Source organism: Castor canadensis, chromosome 4 (assembly GCF_047511655.1).
Source record: "Castor canadensis chromosome 4, mCasCan1.hap1v2, whole genome shotgun sequence".
Classification (NCBI taxonomy): Eukaryota; Metazoa; Chordata; class Mammalia; order Rodentia; family Castoridae; genus Castor; species Castor canadensis.
Window position 1 is genome coordinate 15689830 of NC_133389.1, and position 20302 is coordinate 15710131.

The 20302-nt window shown below is 33.4% G+C and overlaps 1 protein-coding gene across 7 annotated transcripts in view; it reads right to left on the reverse strand.

Moving 5' to 3' along the window:
• Positions 1–20302, reverse strand: part of Relch (RAB11 binding and LisH domain, coiled-coil and HEAT repeat containing) — a 94467-nt gene that overhangs the window by 43789 nt on the left and 30376 nt on the right. For all 7 annotated transcript variants that reach the window (XR_012447008.1, XM_074069684.1, XM_020162399.2 and 4 more), the window contains 4 exons: positions 19851–19926; positions 18617–18712; positions 10108–10220; positions 1606–1696 (listed from right to left, as the gene is read on the reverse strand). Coding sequence is in view for 6 of the 7 variants with exons in the window: in XM_074069684.1 (XP_073925785.1) it covers positions 1606–1696; positions 10108–10220; positions 18617–18712; positions 19851–19926 (376 nt within the window). In the remaining variant the exon portion in view is untranslated. The remainder of the gene's footprint in view (positions 1–1605; positions 1697–10107; positions 10221–18616; positions 18713–19850; positions 19927–20302) is intronic.

Sequence of the window (20302 nt, forward strand, 5' to 3'; positions counted from 1 at the left end):
TCCTTAGTCTAGCTCATTGAGTCTCAAAATTAAATGCATATATATAAATCAAGTGTATTTCTGTATATAAGCAATAAACACACTGACAACAAAATCAAAACAATTCTCTTTATAATAGGAAAGATACTTAGGAATAAATAAAACAGAAGAAATACAAAATTTATATTCAAAGCTCTTGGAAAATTTATATTCAAAACACAGTTGCAAGATATTTTAAAAGACGCAAATACACGGAAAACACCCTAAATTCATAGTCTGGAAGGCTTAATATGATTAGAAAGGAAATACTCTTCAGATTAATCTACAGAATTCAGTGCATTAGTTGTAAAAAGCCAACTAGCTTGCTCAAGTGGAGAAGCTGATCTTAAAATTCATATGGATATTCAAGAGAATTCATAAGTAGCCAAAATAAACTTGACAGAGGTGTTTGTTCTGGGGTGACAAAAGTTAAAATTGGGTATTGCAATGAATGCACAACTGTACGACTATACAGAAACCACGGAATTGCTCTATTTAAATGGATTTATTCAAATACTATTTGAATAAACAAAACTTAAAAGAAAATGGAAAAACTATAAAAAGTAAATGTTCATAAGGTTATATGAATTATAAATTCAAAGTTGATACGTTGTGTTTAAGTTAATTTCAAGTTTAAGCCATTAGAACTTTATTAATATGCACTATAATACAAAGATTATGAATGGCATTATCAGGGGTAATTATTATTGTATATTGTTCAGTTATATATTAAACCTAGTGGCTAATTATATTTTAATGAATGCCCAAAAAAAGTAGGAGAACTTTAAATGATTATACACATTAGTGATACTCCAGACACCAATACTTTTCTTAAAAATAAGTTACTGTGCTAATAAGATAATATAATTTGTCTCCATTGGTGAGAAAAATCAGCTTTTTATAAGGTGGAAAAATAAGGTGCTTAATGACTTAAACATCAAGTCTAGAAACTCAATGATTCTGAGTTCTACAAAGGCCTAGAATATTAACATTCTCTGTAAAAGTACTGACAGGACAATGACTTCAATTATAAACCCAAAATCCTTCCATGTTCAAAAGTTTACATTTTATGTATTTATATGTATTTGTAATATATAAATATGCAATATATACAATTTCTATTTATACATACTTACCACATGTATTTTTTTAAAACTCTTCTTTGAATGCATCAAGCACATTCCCACCTCAGGGCCTTTGTATTTGCGGCATCTTCTATCATTCACTTCTTCTATCACTCCCTCAGAGATCCCGTCTCTCACCATCCTTTTTAGGAGAACATTCTGCACCACTTGCTAATCCTTTTTCTGCTTTATTTTTCCTCATGGTATATATTACAAGCTATCATATCAGTTCTTTTTTACTGTTCTCTTCCACTAGGATGTCTACACTTGCATTTGCACTGAAAACAGTGATTCATAATGAACAAATAAATCCAAGGGTCCCAGAGCTCTCTGAAGCACAAGTGCTGAGCTACAGAAACAGTAGTACAATTTTTATCTCATATATCTCTTAATGGGATTTAAAGAAAACAAACCTTTATAAGGAATGAATATGAAGTAAGGGAAAGCCCAGGACTTAATTTACCTGTTCCCAACATTGTGGTAAAAGCTCAGCTTCTACTCGTGTTGGTCCAACATGGCGTGCAAACGCCACACAACCTGTTAGTATCATTTGCCTGAAAAATTAATACAAAAAAATAAAGATTAGTATTTGCATTAGAAAATAGAACTAGGAAAAAATGGAGGGGGTGAATCTAATTTAAGATATATTGTCTACCACTATGTGTGTGTCACAATGTACCCCCTGTACAATTAAGTGAATAAAAAAAAAGATACCCCCAGTACAATAATTTAATAATAAGAAGAAAACAGAAGTAGGACAAAGTTGGTTAAAGAAAGTTAACCCTAGCTATTGTTCAGTGCTCTCACTCAATATTTGTCAATTTGAATTAGCTTCAAAATGACCCAATATGTCTTTATTGTATACTGCAGCAGCTTTTTTTTCAGTGTTGGGGATCAAATCTAGGGCCTTGTGCCACCACTGAGCTACACTCCCAGCCCAATCTTTTAATTTTTAACTATGTATTTCCCCTTTATATTTCTATCATCCTCTGTGTGTATTTCTCAACCTTCCTTTTGGTATTTCTCATTTCCTATTTTTTTCTACTTTAAGAGGGCAAATAAAGTGAATAAAAGGAGACTAGAACAAGAATTTCCCAAGCCACTTCAGTGGTCTGCTCCCTCATGAAAAATCTCCTAATAGCTGGTTATTATTTTTGGCACTACTACATGGGGTGTTCCATAAATGTTTGGCAATTATACTTAAGATAAACACTTGTATAGAACTTCAAATCATGAGTTGCCACCATTGTACTAAAGATATAAAAACTTCCATTGGAAGAAATGTTAGGTCCCTTAAATGTCTTAGCAGAGCTAACTAGAAAATCTGAGAGTTCTGAAATGTGGTTCAAAACAGAAAAGACTTATTAGTAGCATTGCAAATAGGCTACTTTGATAGTAAAAATAGGACTGTTTGATTAGTAAACTACTTAGGTTGCAAATGTGGTGCAAATATAGCTGCTAGCAAAGAACCAGGAAAATCCCCATTACAAAGTTTTTCTTAAGATCTGATCAAAGAAGCTTGAGATTCATTAAGTAAGAAAAAAATAACTGTCAAACATAGTATGCTAACTTAAAAAAACTGCTTTGTTTATAGAGTATTGTTAATCAATTTATTAGTCTATTTTAGTATAGACTAATAAATTAGTCTATACTTGTATTTCTTTAAAGTGAAAGAAGTTGTAAGTGTGCACACTTCATTCCTGATGTACCTTGAGCTAAGTAAGGCTAATAGGTACTTTTGGCCACCAGGTGGCAGCTATTAACTTTACATGCAGAGTATGAAAACAGGCTCTAAGGTGGGGGGGGGGAGTATGCTTTGTAAACCTCAATATAAAAATGTAATTAATAGTATTTCATTATTTAAGTTGCCAAGATAAGGAATGGTATTTTTCTTTTTTTAGAATTTATTTATTATTTATTTTTTTCATTTATTCACATATGCATACATTGTTTGGGTCATCTCTCCCTCCTGCTCCCATCCCCACCCTCCTCCCACCCCCTTCCAGGCAAAACCTGTTCTGCATTTTTCTCCAGTTCCTTTGAAGAGTAGAAATAAGCAGTAATAAGAAAGACATAGCATTTTTTGCTAGTTGAGATAAGGGCAGCTATACGGAGAGATTCCTAGCATTGCTTTCATGTACAAATGTGTTACAACCCAGGTTGACTCATCTCTAACTGATCTTTACACTGGTTCCTGATTCCCCTCTCGTGTGGACCTCTGTCGCTTTAAGGTTTCTGTATTAATTCCTCTGGAGTAGGGACATCAAGTGCTTTCATGTTTTGGGTTTTCTATCTAACCCTGTTATTTCCCATATATGTTCTCCCCTTGTCATGTAACCCAAGTCCTACAACATTGCAGTATATTCCCTAGAAAATATATATATAGTCCGCATATGAGGGAGAACATACGATTTTTGGTCTTCTGAGTCTGGCTAACCTCTCTCAGAATGATGTTCTCCAGTTCCATCCATTTACTTGCAAATGATAAGATTTCATTTTTCTTCATGGCTGAGTAAAATTCCATTGTATATAAATACCACATATTCTTGATCCATTCATCAGTAGTAGGGCATCTTGGTTGTTTTATAACTTGGTTATTGTGAATAGCACTGCAATAAACATGGGTGTGCAGGTACCTCTGGAGTAACCTGTGTTGCAGGAGTGGGATTGCTAGATCATATGGCAGATCTATGTTTAGATTTTTAAGAAGCCTCCAAATTTTTTTCCAGAGTGGTTACACCAGCTTGCATTCCCACTCCTGCAACACAGGAGTGTACCAGGGTTCCTTTTTCCCCACACCTTCACCAACACCTGTTGTTGGTGGTGTTGTTGATGATGGCTATTCTAACAGGGGTGAGGTGGAATCTTAGTGTGGTTTTGATATGCATTTCTTTTATGGCTAGAGATGGTAAGCATTTTTTCATGTGTTTTTTGGCCATTTGAATTTCTTCTTTCGAGAAAGTTCTGTTTAGTTCAGAACTAAATCAATGAACCATTTCTTAATTGGTTCACTGATTTTGGGAGAGTTTAGTTTCTTAAGTTCCCTTTATACTCTCTGGTTATCAGTCCTTTGCCTGATGTATAGTTAGCAAATATTTTCTCCCACTCTGTGGATGGTCTCTGTAGTTTAGAGACCATTTCTTTTGTTGTGCAGAACTTTTTAATTTTATGAAGTCCCATTTGTCCATCCTTTTAGTTGCTGGGCTGTTGGGGTTCTATTGAGGAAGTCCTTGCCTATACCTTTAAGTTCCAGAGTGTTTCCTGCTCCTTCCTGTACTAACTTAGGAGTTTTGGGTCTGATATTAAGATCCTTGATCTATTTTGAGTTCATACTAGTACAGGGTGATAGACATGGATCTAGTTTTAGTTTCTTGCAGATGGATAACCACTTTTCCCAGCAGCATTTGTTGAAGAGGCTGTCTTTCCTCCATTGTATATTTTTGGTCCCTTTGTCAAAAATAAGGTGGGTATAGTGTGGATTCATATCTGGGTCCTCTATTCTGTTCCACTGGTCTTCATGTCTATTTTTGTGCCAGTGCCATGCTGTTTTTATTTTGTTGTTGCTTTGTAATATAGTTTGAAGTCAGGTATTGCGATACTGCTAGCATTGCTCTTTTTGCTGAGTACTGCCTTGGCTATTCATGGTCTTTTGTGTTTCCAAATGAACTTTAGGATAGATTTTGATGGGAATTGCATTAAACATGTAGATTGCTTTTGGTAGTATAGCCATTTTTACTATGTTGATTCTTCCAATCCACAAGCATGGAAGATCTCTCCATCTTCTGTAGTCTTCCTCGATCTCTTTCTTCAGGGGTTTGTAATTCTCCTTGTAGAGGTCATTCACATCTTTTGTTAAGTTTACTCCTAGGTATTTGATATTTTTTGAGACTATTGTAAATGGAATTGTTTCCATGTATTCCTTCTCAGTTTGTTCACTGTTGGTGTATAGAAAAGCTAATGATTTTTGTAAGTTGATTTTGTATCCTGCCACCTTGCTATACCTGTTTATGGTGTCTAAGAGTTTTTGGGTAGAGTTTTTTGGGTCTTTAAGGTATAGGATCATATCATTTGCAAACAGGGATATTTTGACAGTTTCTTTACTTATTTGTATTGCTTTTATTTCTTCTTCTTGCCTAATTGCTCTGGCTAGAAAGGGAATGGTATTTTTCAAGGAAAAAATTAAACACTAATTTTCCTATATAGTACTACCAAATTATCCTTAGAAAAAAAATTCAAATAGCAATGAATGATATTAACACAGTGCTTTAATTTCCCTTATTCTTATTTGGTCAGCATATAAGAGCTTTTGGAGTTGATTAACCCTGGCTGGATGCTGAGGATAAGTTTCCCTACTTGCTCTCAAGTATATTTTGATTAAAAGCAGGAAAGAGATACCTACTATAGAGTTTCAATGTCTGCTGGACTGTTTTTACCCTCATAGCTGAAGAGTTCCTTGTATTTTAATTTTTGAGCTTGATTTGTCTCATGGTTAGCTTATTTATTAATTTTCAATATTCTGAGATGTTGATATAAAAAGATATATACTTTAAGTCTGATAACCACGTACTAAAATTATATAAAACTATGGAATTTTATTGTCTATTAAATACAATTCTATTGTTTTACAAAGTACAAGCAAAATTATTTTTTCATTAAGATAAAAATGTACATAGAAAAACATTTAACTGCATTATTTTGTCCAACTAGATGGTCCTTCTACCCACCTACCCCTAGACCAGTTTGCTCAAGCCCACACTTATACAACTTCACTCAATAAAAGATTTTGTTCTTTGAGGAGATGTTGTGTGATCAAACTCATTCCCTTTTCTTCAGATAAGTCACCCTGATCTGTGCCCCTCCCTCTCATTAGTCTTAGGAACACCTTATTTCTCTACCTAGGCATCTTTAATTGTAGGCATTTGATGCAGGACTAATCAAAACAAAACAAAAAACACCATTGTATCCCTTTCTTGCCACACAGTAATTGGTTTATGAATAACGCAGTAATATAGAAAGTCATATACTATTTCTTATAAATCATAACCATTACAAGGTCATGATGGATCAGATTCATCTGGTGGAAAAGGAAGGAATACTGAGAAGTGTGAAAAATAAAAGACAAAGAAATGTTTGTATTGGGGGCTGACAGTGACTGAGTGGTAAGAGTGCCTGCCTAGCAAGCATGAGGCCTTGAGTCCAAACCCCAAAAAGAGAAAAAAAAAAAAAAAAGAAATATTTGAATTAGGACTGGGGTTGAGTTAGAAGTCCAAAGGCAATTAATACAAAAGCATAAAATCAACATGGGTAATTGGAATAACAAGAATGAAAACACTGCAGAACACTGTGAATGGGCACAGTATTTCCTGTGTTTATTTAAAAAAAAATTGAGCTATGTTTCCTTCATTCATTTATATATAATTCCAAACTTCCAAGTCTTTCATAATTAAAGAGCAACTAGAATTTAACTGCTGAGGAGTTGACTGGAATCAATTTTCACAGGATTACGAACAAACTTGTTCATCTTAAAGGCATGGCTCAAGTAGTACAGTACGGGCTTTGCAAATACAAAGCTTTGAGTTCCAAAGCTAGACCTGCTAAAAAACGAAACAACCCCCCCCCAAAAAAAAAAAACTTGCTTATTTTAAAACAAAAAGACTAGGGTACAGTATGTAAGTAGCTAAGTTCCTGAAAGTGTCACTCTGAGTGAAAAATTTAAAAGGTTGCAGGAAAGTTTGTGGAGGAAAAACTAAGCTCTATACATGCTTTTTGTGAACTTACAATGAATAAGGCAGTTGGAAAGTAACATCAAAATGCTTTCAAGGCTATCAGTCTGCTGATATAACACTATTCATGCCTTGTACAAGGTACCTGCAGTTTTTCAGAACATTTTACAGAAAAGTCAGGCTTACTAATGTGGAAAGGTATGCATTTACATTTTTCTCATCATCATGTATTATGGACTAGTACTGAAGAGTTCCTAGAAATTATTAAAATCATGGACATTTGAGCAAGCAAGTCTTCAATCCTGCAAGTGGCCAGTGAATACAGTGATTTACTAATATTTCAAATTCATCACTTATAATGTGGATTTAATTTTCAGTAGCGTCAAGGCTACTACAGCTCCTTCAATGTAAATTTGAAAATCTTGCATATTTTTTTTCCGTCTGGTATCTTCTGTTATAATAGACAATCTTTTTTCCTCTAGATCACATTTCTTTTGGTTCCCTTCTGTTTTATAATGCTATGAATTCTTACCTCTTTTTAGGATACTAAACAATGTTTCTAAATGTTTCTTTGCTTTTTGTAATAAATCATTTTCCAAGATAAAGTTTTATTGTGAATTTGTAGAATCACTGCTATTTTCATTGTATACTGGAATTTTTGTGGTGCTCATGGTAATTCTGCTTTTCTGTTTAATGTTTATTAAGAAGAAATTGATCCAACTCCAGTTTATTTTGAGAGAAAGGGAGTGCTGGAACGAATACCTTCTCTCCCAAGATATCTCATGCACATCAAAGAGATAATTTAATGTGGCTTTGCTTTTCTACTTTTCTCAATGTTCAGGTTTTTGCACTTTTTTTTTTTTTTTGACAATGATGAGAGTTTATGTTGTAAAAAGATGTGAGATGGTTTGGAACATTATCTAACCAAACATAATATATGAATAATTAAGATGTGTTGTATACTTCTAAGGTGATTTCTGGTCTTTACTACTGACTTACAGGTTTTACCAAAGAAGACTTCATATTCTAGGATGAAAGATACTACTTGCCCTTTTCCCTATATGACTCGTTTACTGGGAATATTAATCTCTGACTGGTGAAACACTCTGGAGACTAAAGGCTACCTTATACAACATATGGCTGTCGTAGTGCCTTCGACCTACTTTTTAGTGAACAGAAACATTCCTCAAAGTGAAAACTAGAAGGGTTTTAGATTGCTCTTCCCAATCTAGCTTCATTCATTCAGTGATAATAGAGTAGCAGAGAAATCTCCCAGACCATTTCAGTTGTTGGCTGTTAACTTCTTTCTTCTTAGTGTTTATATCTTAGTTTAAAAAAAACAAAAACAAACCACTTTTCTTTATAGTAATTTCAAACTGGAAAATATTAAGAAATGCCAACCTATTACCACCTTAAGGCAGAAGTCCTCTTATTGTCAACAAGATCTAGAAAATAACTAACTTGCTTTCTGTTGTGAGAATTTTATTACAAACTATTGAAGAAGAACAATTTACCAAGGTTTTTATGCTCTGACTTTATAGGTCATAGCACTCATCAAAAACAGGACAGAGAGTCAGGTGCTGGTGGTTCACACCTATAATCCTATCTACTAGGGAAGCTGAGGTTGGGAGGATTGTGGTTCAAGGCCAGCCTGAGCAAATAATTTACAAGACTCCCATCTCCAAAATAACCAATGGACTGGAGCAAAATGGACTGGAGGTATGGTTTAAGAAGTAGAGAGCCTACTTTGCAAGTGTCAAGTCTTAAGTTCAAACTCTAGTCCCACCAAACAAATAAAAACAAACAAACAAAATCCAGCACCGAGAACATATGTTGGCAGATGAAGCTGAGCTTCTCTGAAAGTCTGTCTCTTTCCCCAAGGGAGGTTAGGTTTCTACCTGGGGAACATTAGAATGTCTGAGAGTTCACTGGGTATGCCCAGCTTTTTACTATGCCACCTAACTATGGCTTGTTATACTTGGAGTGCAAAGGAAGAGTTGATTTCCAGCCAATATAGCACCTGGGTGGACCTGTTAAGACCTTCATGCTATTTGCTTCCTTTCCCTTTTACTGAGGGTTTAGATATAAGTATATTAATAGAATATAGAATTTTCTTTTTTTTTTTTTGAATGTTTAACCTTTCAAATTTATTTTTAACATTGTGATTAGCATACATTTGTTGTACAAGGGGGATTCATTGTGACATTTTTATATACACTTATAATGTGCCATGATTAGGTTTCACCATCATTCTCCTTTATTTGCCTTCCCATTTTTTAAAACAATTTCAACAAGTTTCATTGTTCTATTTTCATGCAAGTATATAAAGTACATCAACCATATTCACCATCCTTCAACTTCTCCAGTCACCACCCTCCCATCAGGACCCACACAGTAACAAGTCCTGTTTATATTCCTGTCCTTCATTTTTGAAATTTATGCTCATTTTTTCAAGAGGTTTCTCCTCCCCTTTTTCCTCCTTCTCCTATTATTGAACAGATTTCAGGGTGTTTTATTATGCCATCTTCCTACACAGATGCAATATACTTCAATATTATTCATTCTTTATCATTCTCCTTTCCTCCCCCTCCTCTCCCAAATCCCCTCAAAAAGTCCTACTATTGGAAATGTATTATGCAGAATATAGAATTTTCTGATCAAAACTATCATGCAATTTTCAGGAGCATATATTTTGAAAAGAAATAAAGTTCATGGAAATTTAGTTCCACTTTAAAATGCATTAATCCTCAAAAATCAGATAATTTAGATAATATTTCTCAGTATCTTTATCTATCTAATAACTGAGAAACTATTAACACTTCAAGAAGAAGGTGCAGAATGCCATTTCAAAGATTTAAACAAAAACTGCGAGTAAATATAGTAGGTGGTAAGTACTTTTAACAGGATTTGAACATACTTTTAAAGACTATTTTTGCTCTAGGTTTTATTTATTGTCCATAGACTTATGATTTCCCTATTATTTGTTGTAGTAAATTCTAGGTTCCCTTAACAAGAGGGTAGGAAGGGAAGGGAATGTGATGATAACATTGCAGTTTGAAATGCATGTCTTAGGATTTGAAACTATCCAGGAGTGACAATATGATGGTGAAAACTACATGCCTACTAAAATAAACACTGAGAGAGAAAAAGGAATTTAAACTAGATTGTAAATGTTGGTACCTAACTAGAGAAATTAATAAGCTGGCACTGTATTTACTTCCCAAAGAGGTAATCCTACTCACCTTTGTTCGTCATCTGGTCTTTTGATCAAATTGAAAAGTATATGGAGGAGCTGATCTCTCTCTTTAGGTTCGGGATGTAGGCACGCTGTACACAATATGAGGGGGATCAACTCCTAAGGAAATACGAGGGTGGAAAAATTCAAACTAAAAACACATTGCAGAATATTCTTTTTTCCTCTAGAATATTCTTAAATAGACATTTAAATCTCAATACACAAAAGAGCAAATTTTAATTTTGTATGGTCAATATTTAAAGAGAAAACACTGACAACATTAAAATATAGTTTTATACACTGGTTATACAGGAGGTATCACAATGTAGTAAAAGTTACTCAAGATTCAACTAACCTTGCTTTTTATGCAGCATTTCCAAAGGGTTTCCCACTAGCTTTTTATACTAAATAATATTCCATCATGTGACAATCTAATGGGGTAACTTTAATTCTGAACATGTTTTTAAAGAAAACGTGCCAAAGTTCACTGTATATTAAAGTTAACAAAATAAAAACAATTGTTCCTAGGACTAGAGGTGTAGTTCGGCAGTAGAGTGCTTGCCTTGCATGTGCAAAGCTCTGAGTTCAATCTCCAGCACCATGAAAAACAGAAACAAAACAAATCCCAAACTCTTTCATCCATAAGAACAAGATGTCTTTTTTAGGATCAGATATAATCTAATAATTTTGTGCCTTTCACACCTAATCCAGTTTAAAAGACCATTTTCAGGTTCTGGAGGCCAACTTTCATCCCCAGCACTGGAAAAAACAAGCAAACAAACAAACAAACAAAAGAAAAAAACAAAAAACGTGACCATTTCCACAAATGCTAGATTCTCTTTGTAGTATTACAGATTACCAGTACAAATATTTGATGCTAAACTTCAAATTTTTAACAACATTTTGTTCACTGAACATTCAACATGCAGAGAGGTAAATCAAACAATTGTAGGAAATAGCCAAAAGTTTATTTCTTGCTCTCATGTTTGAAATTAATTAAAGTTGTTTCACATTTCAATTAAGACAAAATCCTTAACACTGAATATGTTCAAAACATATTATGTTTTCCATTGTGGAATGAATGCTTAAACTAATGAGAATACAAGTTCGAAAGCGGTCAAAGTATCTATAAGAGAAATTCTCTAAGACATGAACAGTAGTTTGCAAATATTTTAAGGAAATCACTTAAGGTAATAAGACTGAAGAACTATTATCCTCCCATCCACCTCAGTACCCACCAAAAGGTGCTAATGGATTTAAAATAAGCACTGATTACTATGTAATAATGTACAATCATTATACAGGCTAAGAACTCTGTACTGTAAGAGAAGCATTTGCTCATTTTGCATTTTGAAGATGCTTCCTTGGAAACATGTTATAATTTTTAGAGTTGAGACTGGATCTTAAAAGGCATGACTAAGGTCCCTTTCCTTTTTTTTTTGAGACAGGATCTCACTATGTATCCCAGGATAGCCTTGGACTCACAAAGCCTCCTACCCCAGCCTCCGGACTGCTAGAATTTATAGGCATGAGTCACCACGCCCAGCTTCCTTTCTAATATTACTGAAGTCTCTATATATTTTGTTACAATTGTAATTACTTGATATAAATCTTAAATTTGCAGGTATAAGGATATAGATAAGAAGAGCTACAAATAGATGGAGAAATAGAGATTTTACAACATTTATTCTGCCATTTTCAGTCTTCCCATTTTGAATCCTCTGTAGGTTTTAAATTAGACAGTAATTGAAAAGCAAGAGAAATTAAACAATTAGGAAAAATAATTTTGCACTAGGATTGGAAGACAAAGCATATGGATCCCATATTGTTAACTAATGTTTTGTTAATTAATGTTTTAGTCCTGATTTTGTAAGAGAAAATAAACTTTACATAAAACATTAAACATTCTGTCTGGTTTGGAAATTTAATAGCATTAGGAATGAAGAACATTAATACCAAGAACTATTCTAATCTTTAGTTCATTCTATTTAGGCTGCTGAGAGCCAATGACTGATGAGAGGACAGATATATTTCATTAGGGTAACGTACTAAAAGCAGACCCTTACGGAGGAAAGAAGTTACTCTGGAAGTACTAACAAAAGGTGAAATTATTCTAATACCTGAAAACCAGAAAGGCTTTAGACGTTTTACTTGTACTTTCTCATGTCAGATTTTTCCCAAGAGTTTTCTAATTTCCTTCTACTACCTCTTTCTATATTCCTGTTGGGTCTACATGTATATGTCTTATACTATTTTTCCTATTCTCTCCTTAGTCTATTACTCTTTAATGTTACACAATGAAAGTAAGATTATTTGCTGTAATTGTAAACACAGTTTGAAATGAGTATAGATTTAAAAAAAATCAAAATCAAGCATAGCAAAATAACTATGTTGCTATTTATTCTGTATGCCTCACATTTTCTTCATCTGAGGATTAGTGATACTTAATGAAAGGGGGAGTATATTTCACGAGTATAGAGAATTTTTTAACTGGAATATAGGCACAGATGCACCAGGGATCATGGAAGCTAGATGAGCTCCTGTCTTGGTTTATTTACTATTAGTACTTAAAAATCTAAGAAAAGGCAAACATTTCTCTTTCATTTTCCTCAAGTGAATCATGTATGAATTAGAGTTAGTGAAAAAAAGGAAAGTACTTCACATACATCTGCCATTTCCTTTATCTGTTGCTGTTTGAGACCATAAGGTCTCAGAGTCAGCCTCAAAGGTCTTCAGCACAACACTTACCAAAGCATTTCTTTACCCAGTAGTCCAATCCAAACTGACACAAGAGGAAAAGCATTTGTCAGATTGCGTCCCCATGAACTCTAAAATTTGTGAATTTTAGACTTTGAAGAAAAATACTTCCCATTCTCTTAATCAGTTAATAAAAATTTCTACTGCCGCTTGCTTTTAGTTAATGTTGGCAAAATTAACAACATATGGGAAGTCACTGCCAATAAATTTTGATTAATATTCCATACCCGAGAGAAGTAGATGCATTAATGCTACAGCAGGTACAACTCCGTGTGGAAAGAATGTTAGATGGCCTCCTCTTATAGCAACAAGAGCTGATAAGAGGGCCACTAAGAGTGTTGACAGAAAAATGCAGAAACAGTGGCTTTTTTTTTTTTAACAAGCCATCACTAATCGAATTTTAATTATAAACTGGGACTGGTTCAAATATCCTAATTCCTCTGTCGGTTGTTTAGTGACAACTTTTATTTGCACTGTGCTTAAAATAGCGAATTCTGCAATATGTCTGTTATTCTATTTATTCACATTTATTGTGAATTCATCTCTTTCAAGCCTCTAAAACACTAATATATCCATACCCAGAATTTAAGTAGGACCATATTTAATTTTCACATTACTTATACATTTACAGACTTGAATCAATATTCTCCTTTTGGTTTTATCTCTTCAATTGAACTCTAATTCTTTAAAAACTTTCCTTATGCTGTGTGATAGTGGCTCACACCTGTGCTCCAAGGTACTTGGGAAGGTGAAATCAGTATTGCAGTTAAAAGACAGTCTGGGCAAAAATGTTCTTGAGACTTCAACTCAATGAAAGAAGTTGGGTATGATGGTACATGCCTGCCATCTCAGCTATAGCAGGAAGCATAAAAATGTGGTCCAGGTGGGCCTGGACAAAAAGCAAGACCCTATCTCCAAAAAAAGAAGAGCAAAAAGGGCTAGAGGCATGGCTCAAGGTAGAGTGCCCTGCTTCTTAAGCGTGAAGCCTTGAGTTCAAACCCCCGCACCACCAAAAAAACCAAACCAAGAGCAACAAAAAGACTTTCCTTATAATTCTGAAGGCAACATTTAAAAATGGTGGTTAAATTTTCTTCTGAAGATGAGATGATACTGTTTTAAAAATTTCTTTGTGAGATTAATTATAGAAGAAATGTACTGAAAAATAACAGAGCAATGTAAGACATATCTAAAAGTTTGATTTTATATAAAACATCCTAAAGCATACTAGATTTAATGCCTAATTTAATATTAAAATACCAACAACCATGGTAAAAACCCCAATCGTAGTTACAACTCTAACTGTTAACATTAAATCCAAAAGTACTTTTTCCCCCAAATAGGTAAACTTATGTGTCCATATTTCAAGGCAACACAAATCTTAACTATTTTAAAACATGCTTTAGCAAACTGGATTTCTAAGACTTTTAAAATTAATTAATGGAAGAGGATTAGCATTTCCAACTTTATTCAAGTAAATGACGTTAGCTTTAACTTATTTTGTTTCTTGGAATTTTAATAACAAGTCCTAGATTTACCCATGGGATTTTGTACAAAACTAAAGAGAAAAGGCTTCTAAAGCATTTTAATCTTTTTGGTTTTAAAAGTAAGTCAAGTAACTTCTAATAACAATAAAGTAATGTCCTTAGAGATAACAAATCTCTTTAGAAATATTTACATAAAATTTTATAAATATTTGTATTTAACTTTCTAATTCTTACAATAAACTTACTATAGAACTATCTTCTATGTATAGTCTATTCTTCTAAGATAACATTTGAAGACTTAATTTTAAAAATCATCCACCTGAGAATATAAGATTAGTATATGTTCACTGTAAACAAGCAGGGAAAAAAAATTTTAAAAGGATCTAAAACAAAGTGAGTGATTAGATATTAGGGTGAAGGTGGGCAGGGGATGAAGCAATAAAGAGACTCAACCAGTAATTAAAGCTTTCCCAGCAAATAGAAATCCAAAACCATATGGCTTCACACTGGTGCTATATAAAAAAACATTTCAGAAAGAAAATCAACACCGATTCTACTCAAACTGATTCAAATGGAAATGAAGTGGTTAGTTCCCACACATTCTGTGAAGATACCCTTAGCCTGATACCAAAACTAACAAAGATATCAGAAGAAAACTATAGGCCAGTATCTTTTATAAATATAGAGATAAAATTGCTAAAAAATACCAACATCAAATCCAAAAGGACATTAAAAAGATTATAAACTTTGACTAAATGAGTCAATGAAATGAGCAATGAAAGATGATTCAACATAACTCAATCAACACATTATGCCTCACTAATAGAAGAGAAAAAAAATCATATAAATAGATGCAGAAAAATAATGTGACAAAATTCAAAGTCCTTTCATAGGAATAGCATTCAGCAAACTGGGACTAGAAGAGAAGTTCCTTACCATGATGAAAGGTATTTATAAAAATCTTATGGCTAACATCAAATTCAAAGGGAAAAAACTGAAAGCATTCTCTCTAAGGTAAGAAACAAGAATATGTGCTTCCTAAAAATACTGCTGTTCAAAAGTATTCTGGTAGTCCTAGCCAGATCAATGAAGCAAGTGGAAATAAAAAACTATCCAGTTTATAAAGCTATCTATTTGTAGATATCATGACTGTTCATATAGAAAATACCATAGAATGCATACAAAAACTACTAGCATTCATAAATTCAGCAAAGTAGCAAGGTATAAGGTCAACCCACAAATATCTGTTGTGTTTCTATATACCAGCAATGAAAAACCTGATAAGGAAATTTAGAAAACACTTTCATTTATAATACCAACCAAAAGAATACCCAGGAATCTGTTTAATCTAGAAGGGAAAGATCTGCACGCTGAAAACTATAAAACACTGCTCAAAGAAATTAAAGACCTAAGTAAATGGAAAGACACCACACATCCATGTAGCAGAAGATTTAAGGTTGACAGGGTGGCAATGCTCCCAAAATAACTACAGAATGAATGTAACTGTCTCAAAATTCTAATGATCTGTTTTATAGAAATGAAAAGCTGAGTATTAAATTCATATGGAACTCTAAAGGCCTCTGGAACTGCCAAACAATATGGGAAATAAGAAAAAATTGGAAGATTTATACTTTCCAATTTCAAAACTTTCTAAAGCTATAGTAATGAAAATAGTGAAGGGGTGGCATTAGGGTAGATATACAGACCAACAGAAGAGAACTGAGAGGCCTCAGGTAAATCCAAGCAATCTGTAACCAAATAAATTTTGACAACAATGGCAAGAGCATTCAATAGGGGAAACTTTTTCTCTTGAACAAAATATTGTGAGGACAACTGCATAGCTACATGAAAAGAACTTATATCCTATACAAACTCTGTATGAGAAAATTAACTGAAAACAGATCAATGACCTAAAGCTATGGAACTATTAGAACGCACAGGAGTATACTCTTGAGCCTGGATTTCACAATGGATTCTTAGATTTACAACAACAACAGAAGCAACAGACTTCACAAAAATAAAAGCACTTACCCATTAAAGGACAGGCAGAGACTCTCACAGCTCAAAAGAATATGAAGACAAACAATCCAACTTTGGTCAAAGAACTTAAAATTGCATGTGATATGGTGATTAAAAGACAGCGGTAGTGGAGCATTTTCTCTGTGTATCTTTTTATATTTAAAAATTGTTAAATTGTGACTGTTTTACTTAATTAAAACCTTAAGCCCCATTTCTAATGCTATATGTAATTGCTCAGTATATTACTACTATCACTAGCTTACTGAAGAACATTTAACTGTAGTCACACACCAATAAAAAGACTTAATGCTGACAGGAGTATATAAAACTTAAGAAATAAGAAAAAGTCAAAATACTAACTTTTCAATCACAAGAGTTTTTTTTTTAAAGTACTGATTTAAGAAACCAAGGTGAGATATTAACAACTAATTCAATGCAAGGGATGTAATGAAACAAATTTTGTCTTTTTTTTCTGGTGGTGCTGGGAATTGAACCAAGGGTTTTGCACATCCTAAGCACATGCTCCAAGGTTTGTCCTTTTATGCTCAAGGATGCATTTTAAACCAAATTAAGACATATTTCATTATTTACAAATTTAATTTTGAAAGAATACAACTTTATTATAAATGAGGAATTTTCTGATAAAATAGAACAAGTTACAAATAACTGAATAAACAAAGAAAAGATCAGTTCTTCATGAACTTTATGTATATTCAATACTTTTTAAATATAAAAAATGTAAAATAAGCCAGAAAAGTAAACATACCACAGATTAGATATATGTGTGTATGTATATACATATATATCTCTATGTATAACGTATCTGATTACTGATGATGTAAATTCATAAATACTTCATGCAGTATACTCAAATTTTAGTGGTAGAGTCTTTTATGGTAATATGGAAAACTAAAGAAGCTTAAACTGCATCTCATGATAGTAAGTTTCTGTAACATTTAAAGACTGTATTAAGGAAATATAATAAAGGGATGCAAAGGTTAATGCATTACATGGATTATGTTACAAGCTGAAAAAGGAAAAGAAGCTCAAACACCATTCTGCCAGGCAGAACTGCAAAACAATCCGAAATTGGACACTGATCCTTCAAGATATAGAAAACTTCCATACTTCTTAATATGGCTATTTTCAAGTAATTAGATAAAAATAAAACCATCAGTAAGAATCGTGTTTTTAACCATTTTTACTAAAATACCTATAGGAATGAAACTTCTATAGCTCTACATATACCTTCTCGAGGATCAGTACAAATTTCTTCTGCTAAACAGATAATTAAGGATAAGCTTTAAATGGGTTTTGCCAATGCATTATGTACCTATCATACTGTAGGTCCCAAAAATTATGAATAATAACAATGGTAAATATTAAGATGATAACAGTAGAAGATGATAATAGTAGAAGACTATTTTAAATAGTCTTAATCCATTTTCATAAAAAATTTGTAACTGGAAATTTATCACATAAGCTGAACAACTTAAATAAATAATTTAGCTTATTTGCAAATAAACCATCCACTATCATTTTAATGAGATTACAAATTTTCATTAATCATTTATTGGCTAAATATAACTATATTTGATAACAATTTAAAGGTAACTTTCTAGAGTGTTCATGGCTCATGACAGAGGGTATGCAAGCTAAAATATATTTGCAGCTGTATCTTAAGTATTTAAAGTATAAATCAACAAGTTACCTACAAGAACATTTTAGAAAGGTATTTCTACAAGTTATTATAGTCAATATTCTGAGACTATTCCTATCATTATAAGTGTAATTCTTTGCCAAACAAACATAATAAAACGAATATTTATTGACAGTTACAAGTACATCTGGGAATAGAGTTACATTATTCTCATTCGATGTTAATTTTCAATATAAAATGTGTCCACTTCACAGATTAAACACATCGTAACAGCAGAGATAAATAAATTAGTCAACTGGTATTGTAAGAATGGACAGTTTACATGGCACATAAATGGACCTACAGTAATAGTGTTGCAGAAGCTGATAATGCTTTAAGCAAAATTGGTAAAAACACGAATACCATGCAGTTTTACTGAACTCACCTGACAGAGGTGTAAAACCATTCTCTAGGAGCAGAGATGCATGCATAAAAGTAAGAATGTGATTGCAAGTAACAGACTTTAACAAAATAAAAATATAACACTGAACTTCAAAATGACCACAAATGAACAACATGATGGGGCTCCTGGGCTGAGGAACTTTTATGGGTCTTACCTCTCTCTTTGCCAAGAGCACATTTGGAACAATGTGTGGCAGGCAGCGTCCCAGCATTAGCATAACGCTCTTCTCACTGTCTGCAATCCGAGATACCTAGAAAAACCAAAGCATTAGTAAATGATACAGTGGAAGGCTTCTGTGCACAATGGTAGGTTAAAGTTCATGCTTTGGATTCTGTCACCTATGCTCTAAACACACATTCAAATAGTATAATTGTGGTTAACGATAACAACAACAAATGTGTCCCCAAAAGGCACCATATTTCTGTGGGCCTGAAATGGGTTAAACATACTCATAAGAGGAGTACAATCGGATAGGAGGAATAATTTTTAAGGTTTATTTATTTATTGTTTTGTGGAGCTGGAGAGTGAAATCAGAACCTTGTACATGCTGGGCAAGTACTCTGCCACTAAGCTATGTCACAAGCTGCTAGGTAGAATGACTTTTTAATGTTCTACAGCACAGTAGGGTAATTATGGTGGAAAACAACTAAGTGAATATCTCAAAATAGCTAGTAGAGAGAATTCTGAATGTCCCCAACACAAAAAGATTATATTGAGGTGATAGATATGTCAATTACCCTGATCTGATCACTGTACATTGTACAAAATGTCACAAAGTACCCCATAAACAAGTACAATTACTATATATCAGTAAAAAATATATATATATACATATAAAATATCAGTTGGGGGGGGGGATATGGATGAAGCCAAGAAGGCCCATTAGGCTTCAATTCTTGGAACAAGTAAGAACAGCACAGGATCGGGCAGCTTCATGCTTGTTTGCTTGTTTAGTCCTTGAAAATATGCCCACAAAACTCTAGCCATGCCTAGGGCAATAGTTTGTATGATGAAGCTCATACAAGATATAGTCCACAAAATCTGACTCATTCTTACAATGAAGATTGCTGGAACCAAGCCCATCCTACCCAATGGCATTGTAGGACAAAAGCAAGTCAGGGGTTAAATAAAATCAACCAAGGAACAGCTAGGAAGTGAGGAGTGACTACAAAAATAGCACAAAAGCCAATATAATATGCAAAACAAGTCTGCAATGGTAATTACAGTGTTGAGGAAAACCAATCTTACAAATTTTAGGTGCCATTTCTATGAGTACTATTTTAAACAATGGATTTTCACCTGAAATACATACTTTTGTATGAAACACTAAGAAAAAAAAACAGTAGAAATGTTTTATGGAAGTTATAAGAATATCCATTATAATTTACCTCTGATCCTAAACGACTGTCTGCTGACATTCGACAGAAAGAGAGCAGTGCTTGGTGAAAAGCAGGAGATAATTTCCTAGAAGAAAATGTGAGAGGAAAAGGATACAATATCAAAGAATTGCCATGACATTTAAGGAGAAAGTAAGCTATGCATTATAACTCCCATCCCTGCATTAATCCTCCCTCATAAATACTAACCAGACTTCTCAGCCACCACGAATGAACCATACTCTACTAGAAAATTATACAGGGGAAAAAAAACACTGATGATCTTCAAGTAGCTCAACATTATGTAAAATCACTGGTCCTTCAATGTTAGTGGGTCAAACCTAAAGTGATATAGGAGCCAATGATAATAGAAAATATTTGTAAAATCTAAGATGAAGACTTTCTCCACTCCCAATTCTATGGTCCCAGGAAGGATAGCAAAGGTAGATACAAAGGATGACCTA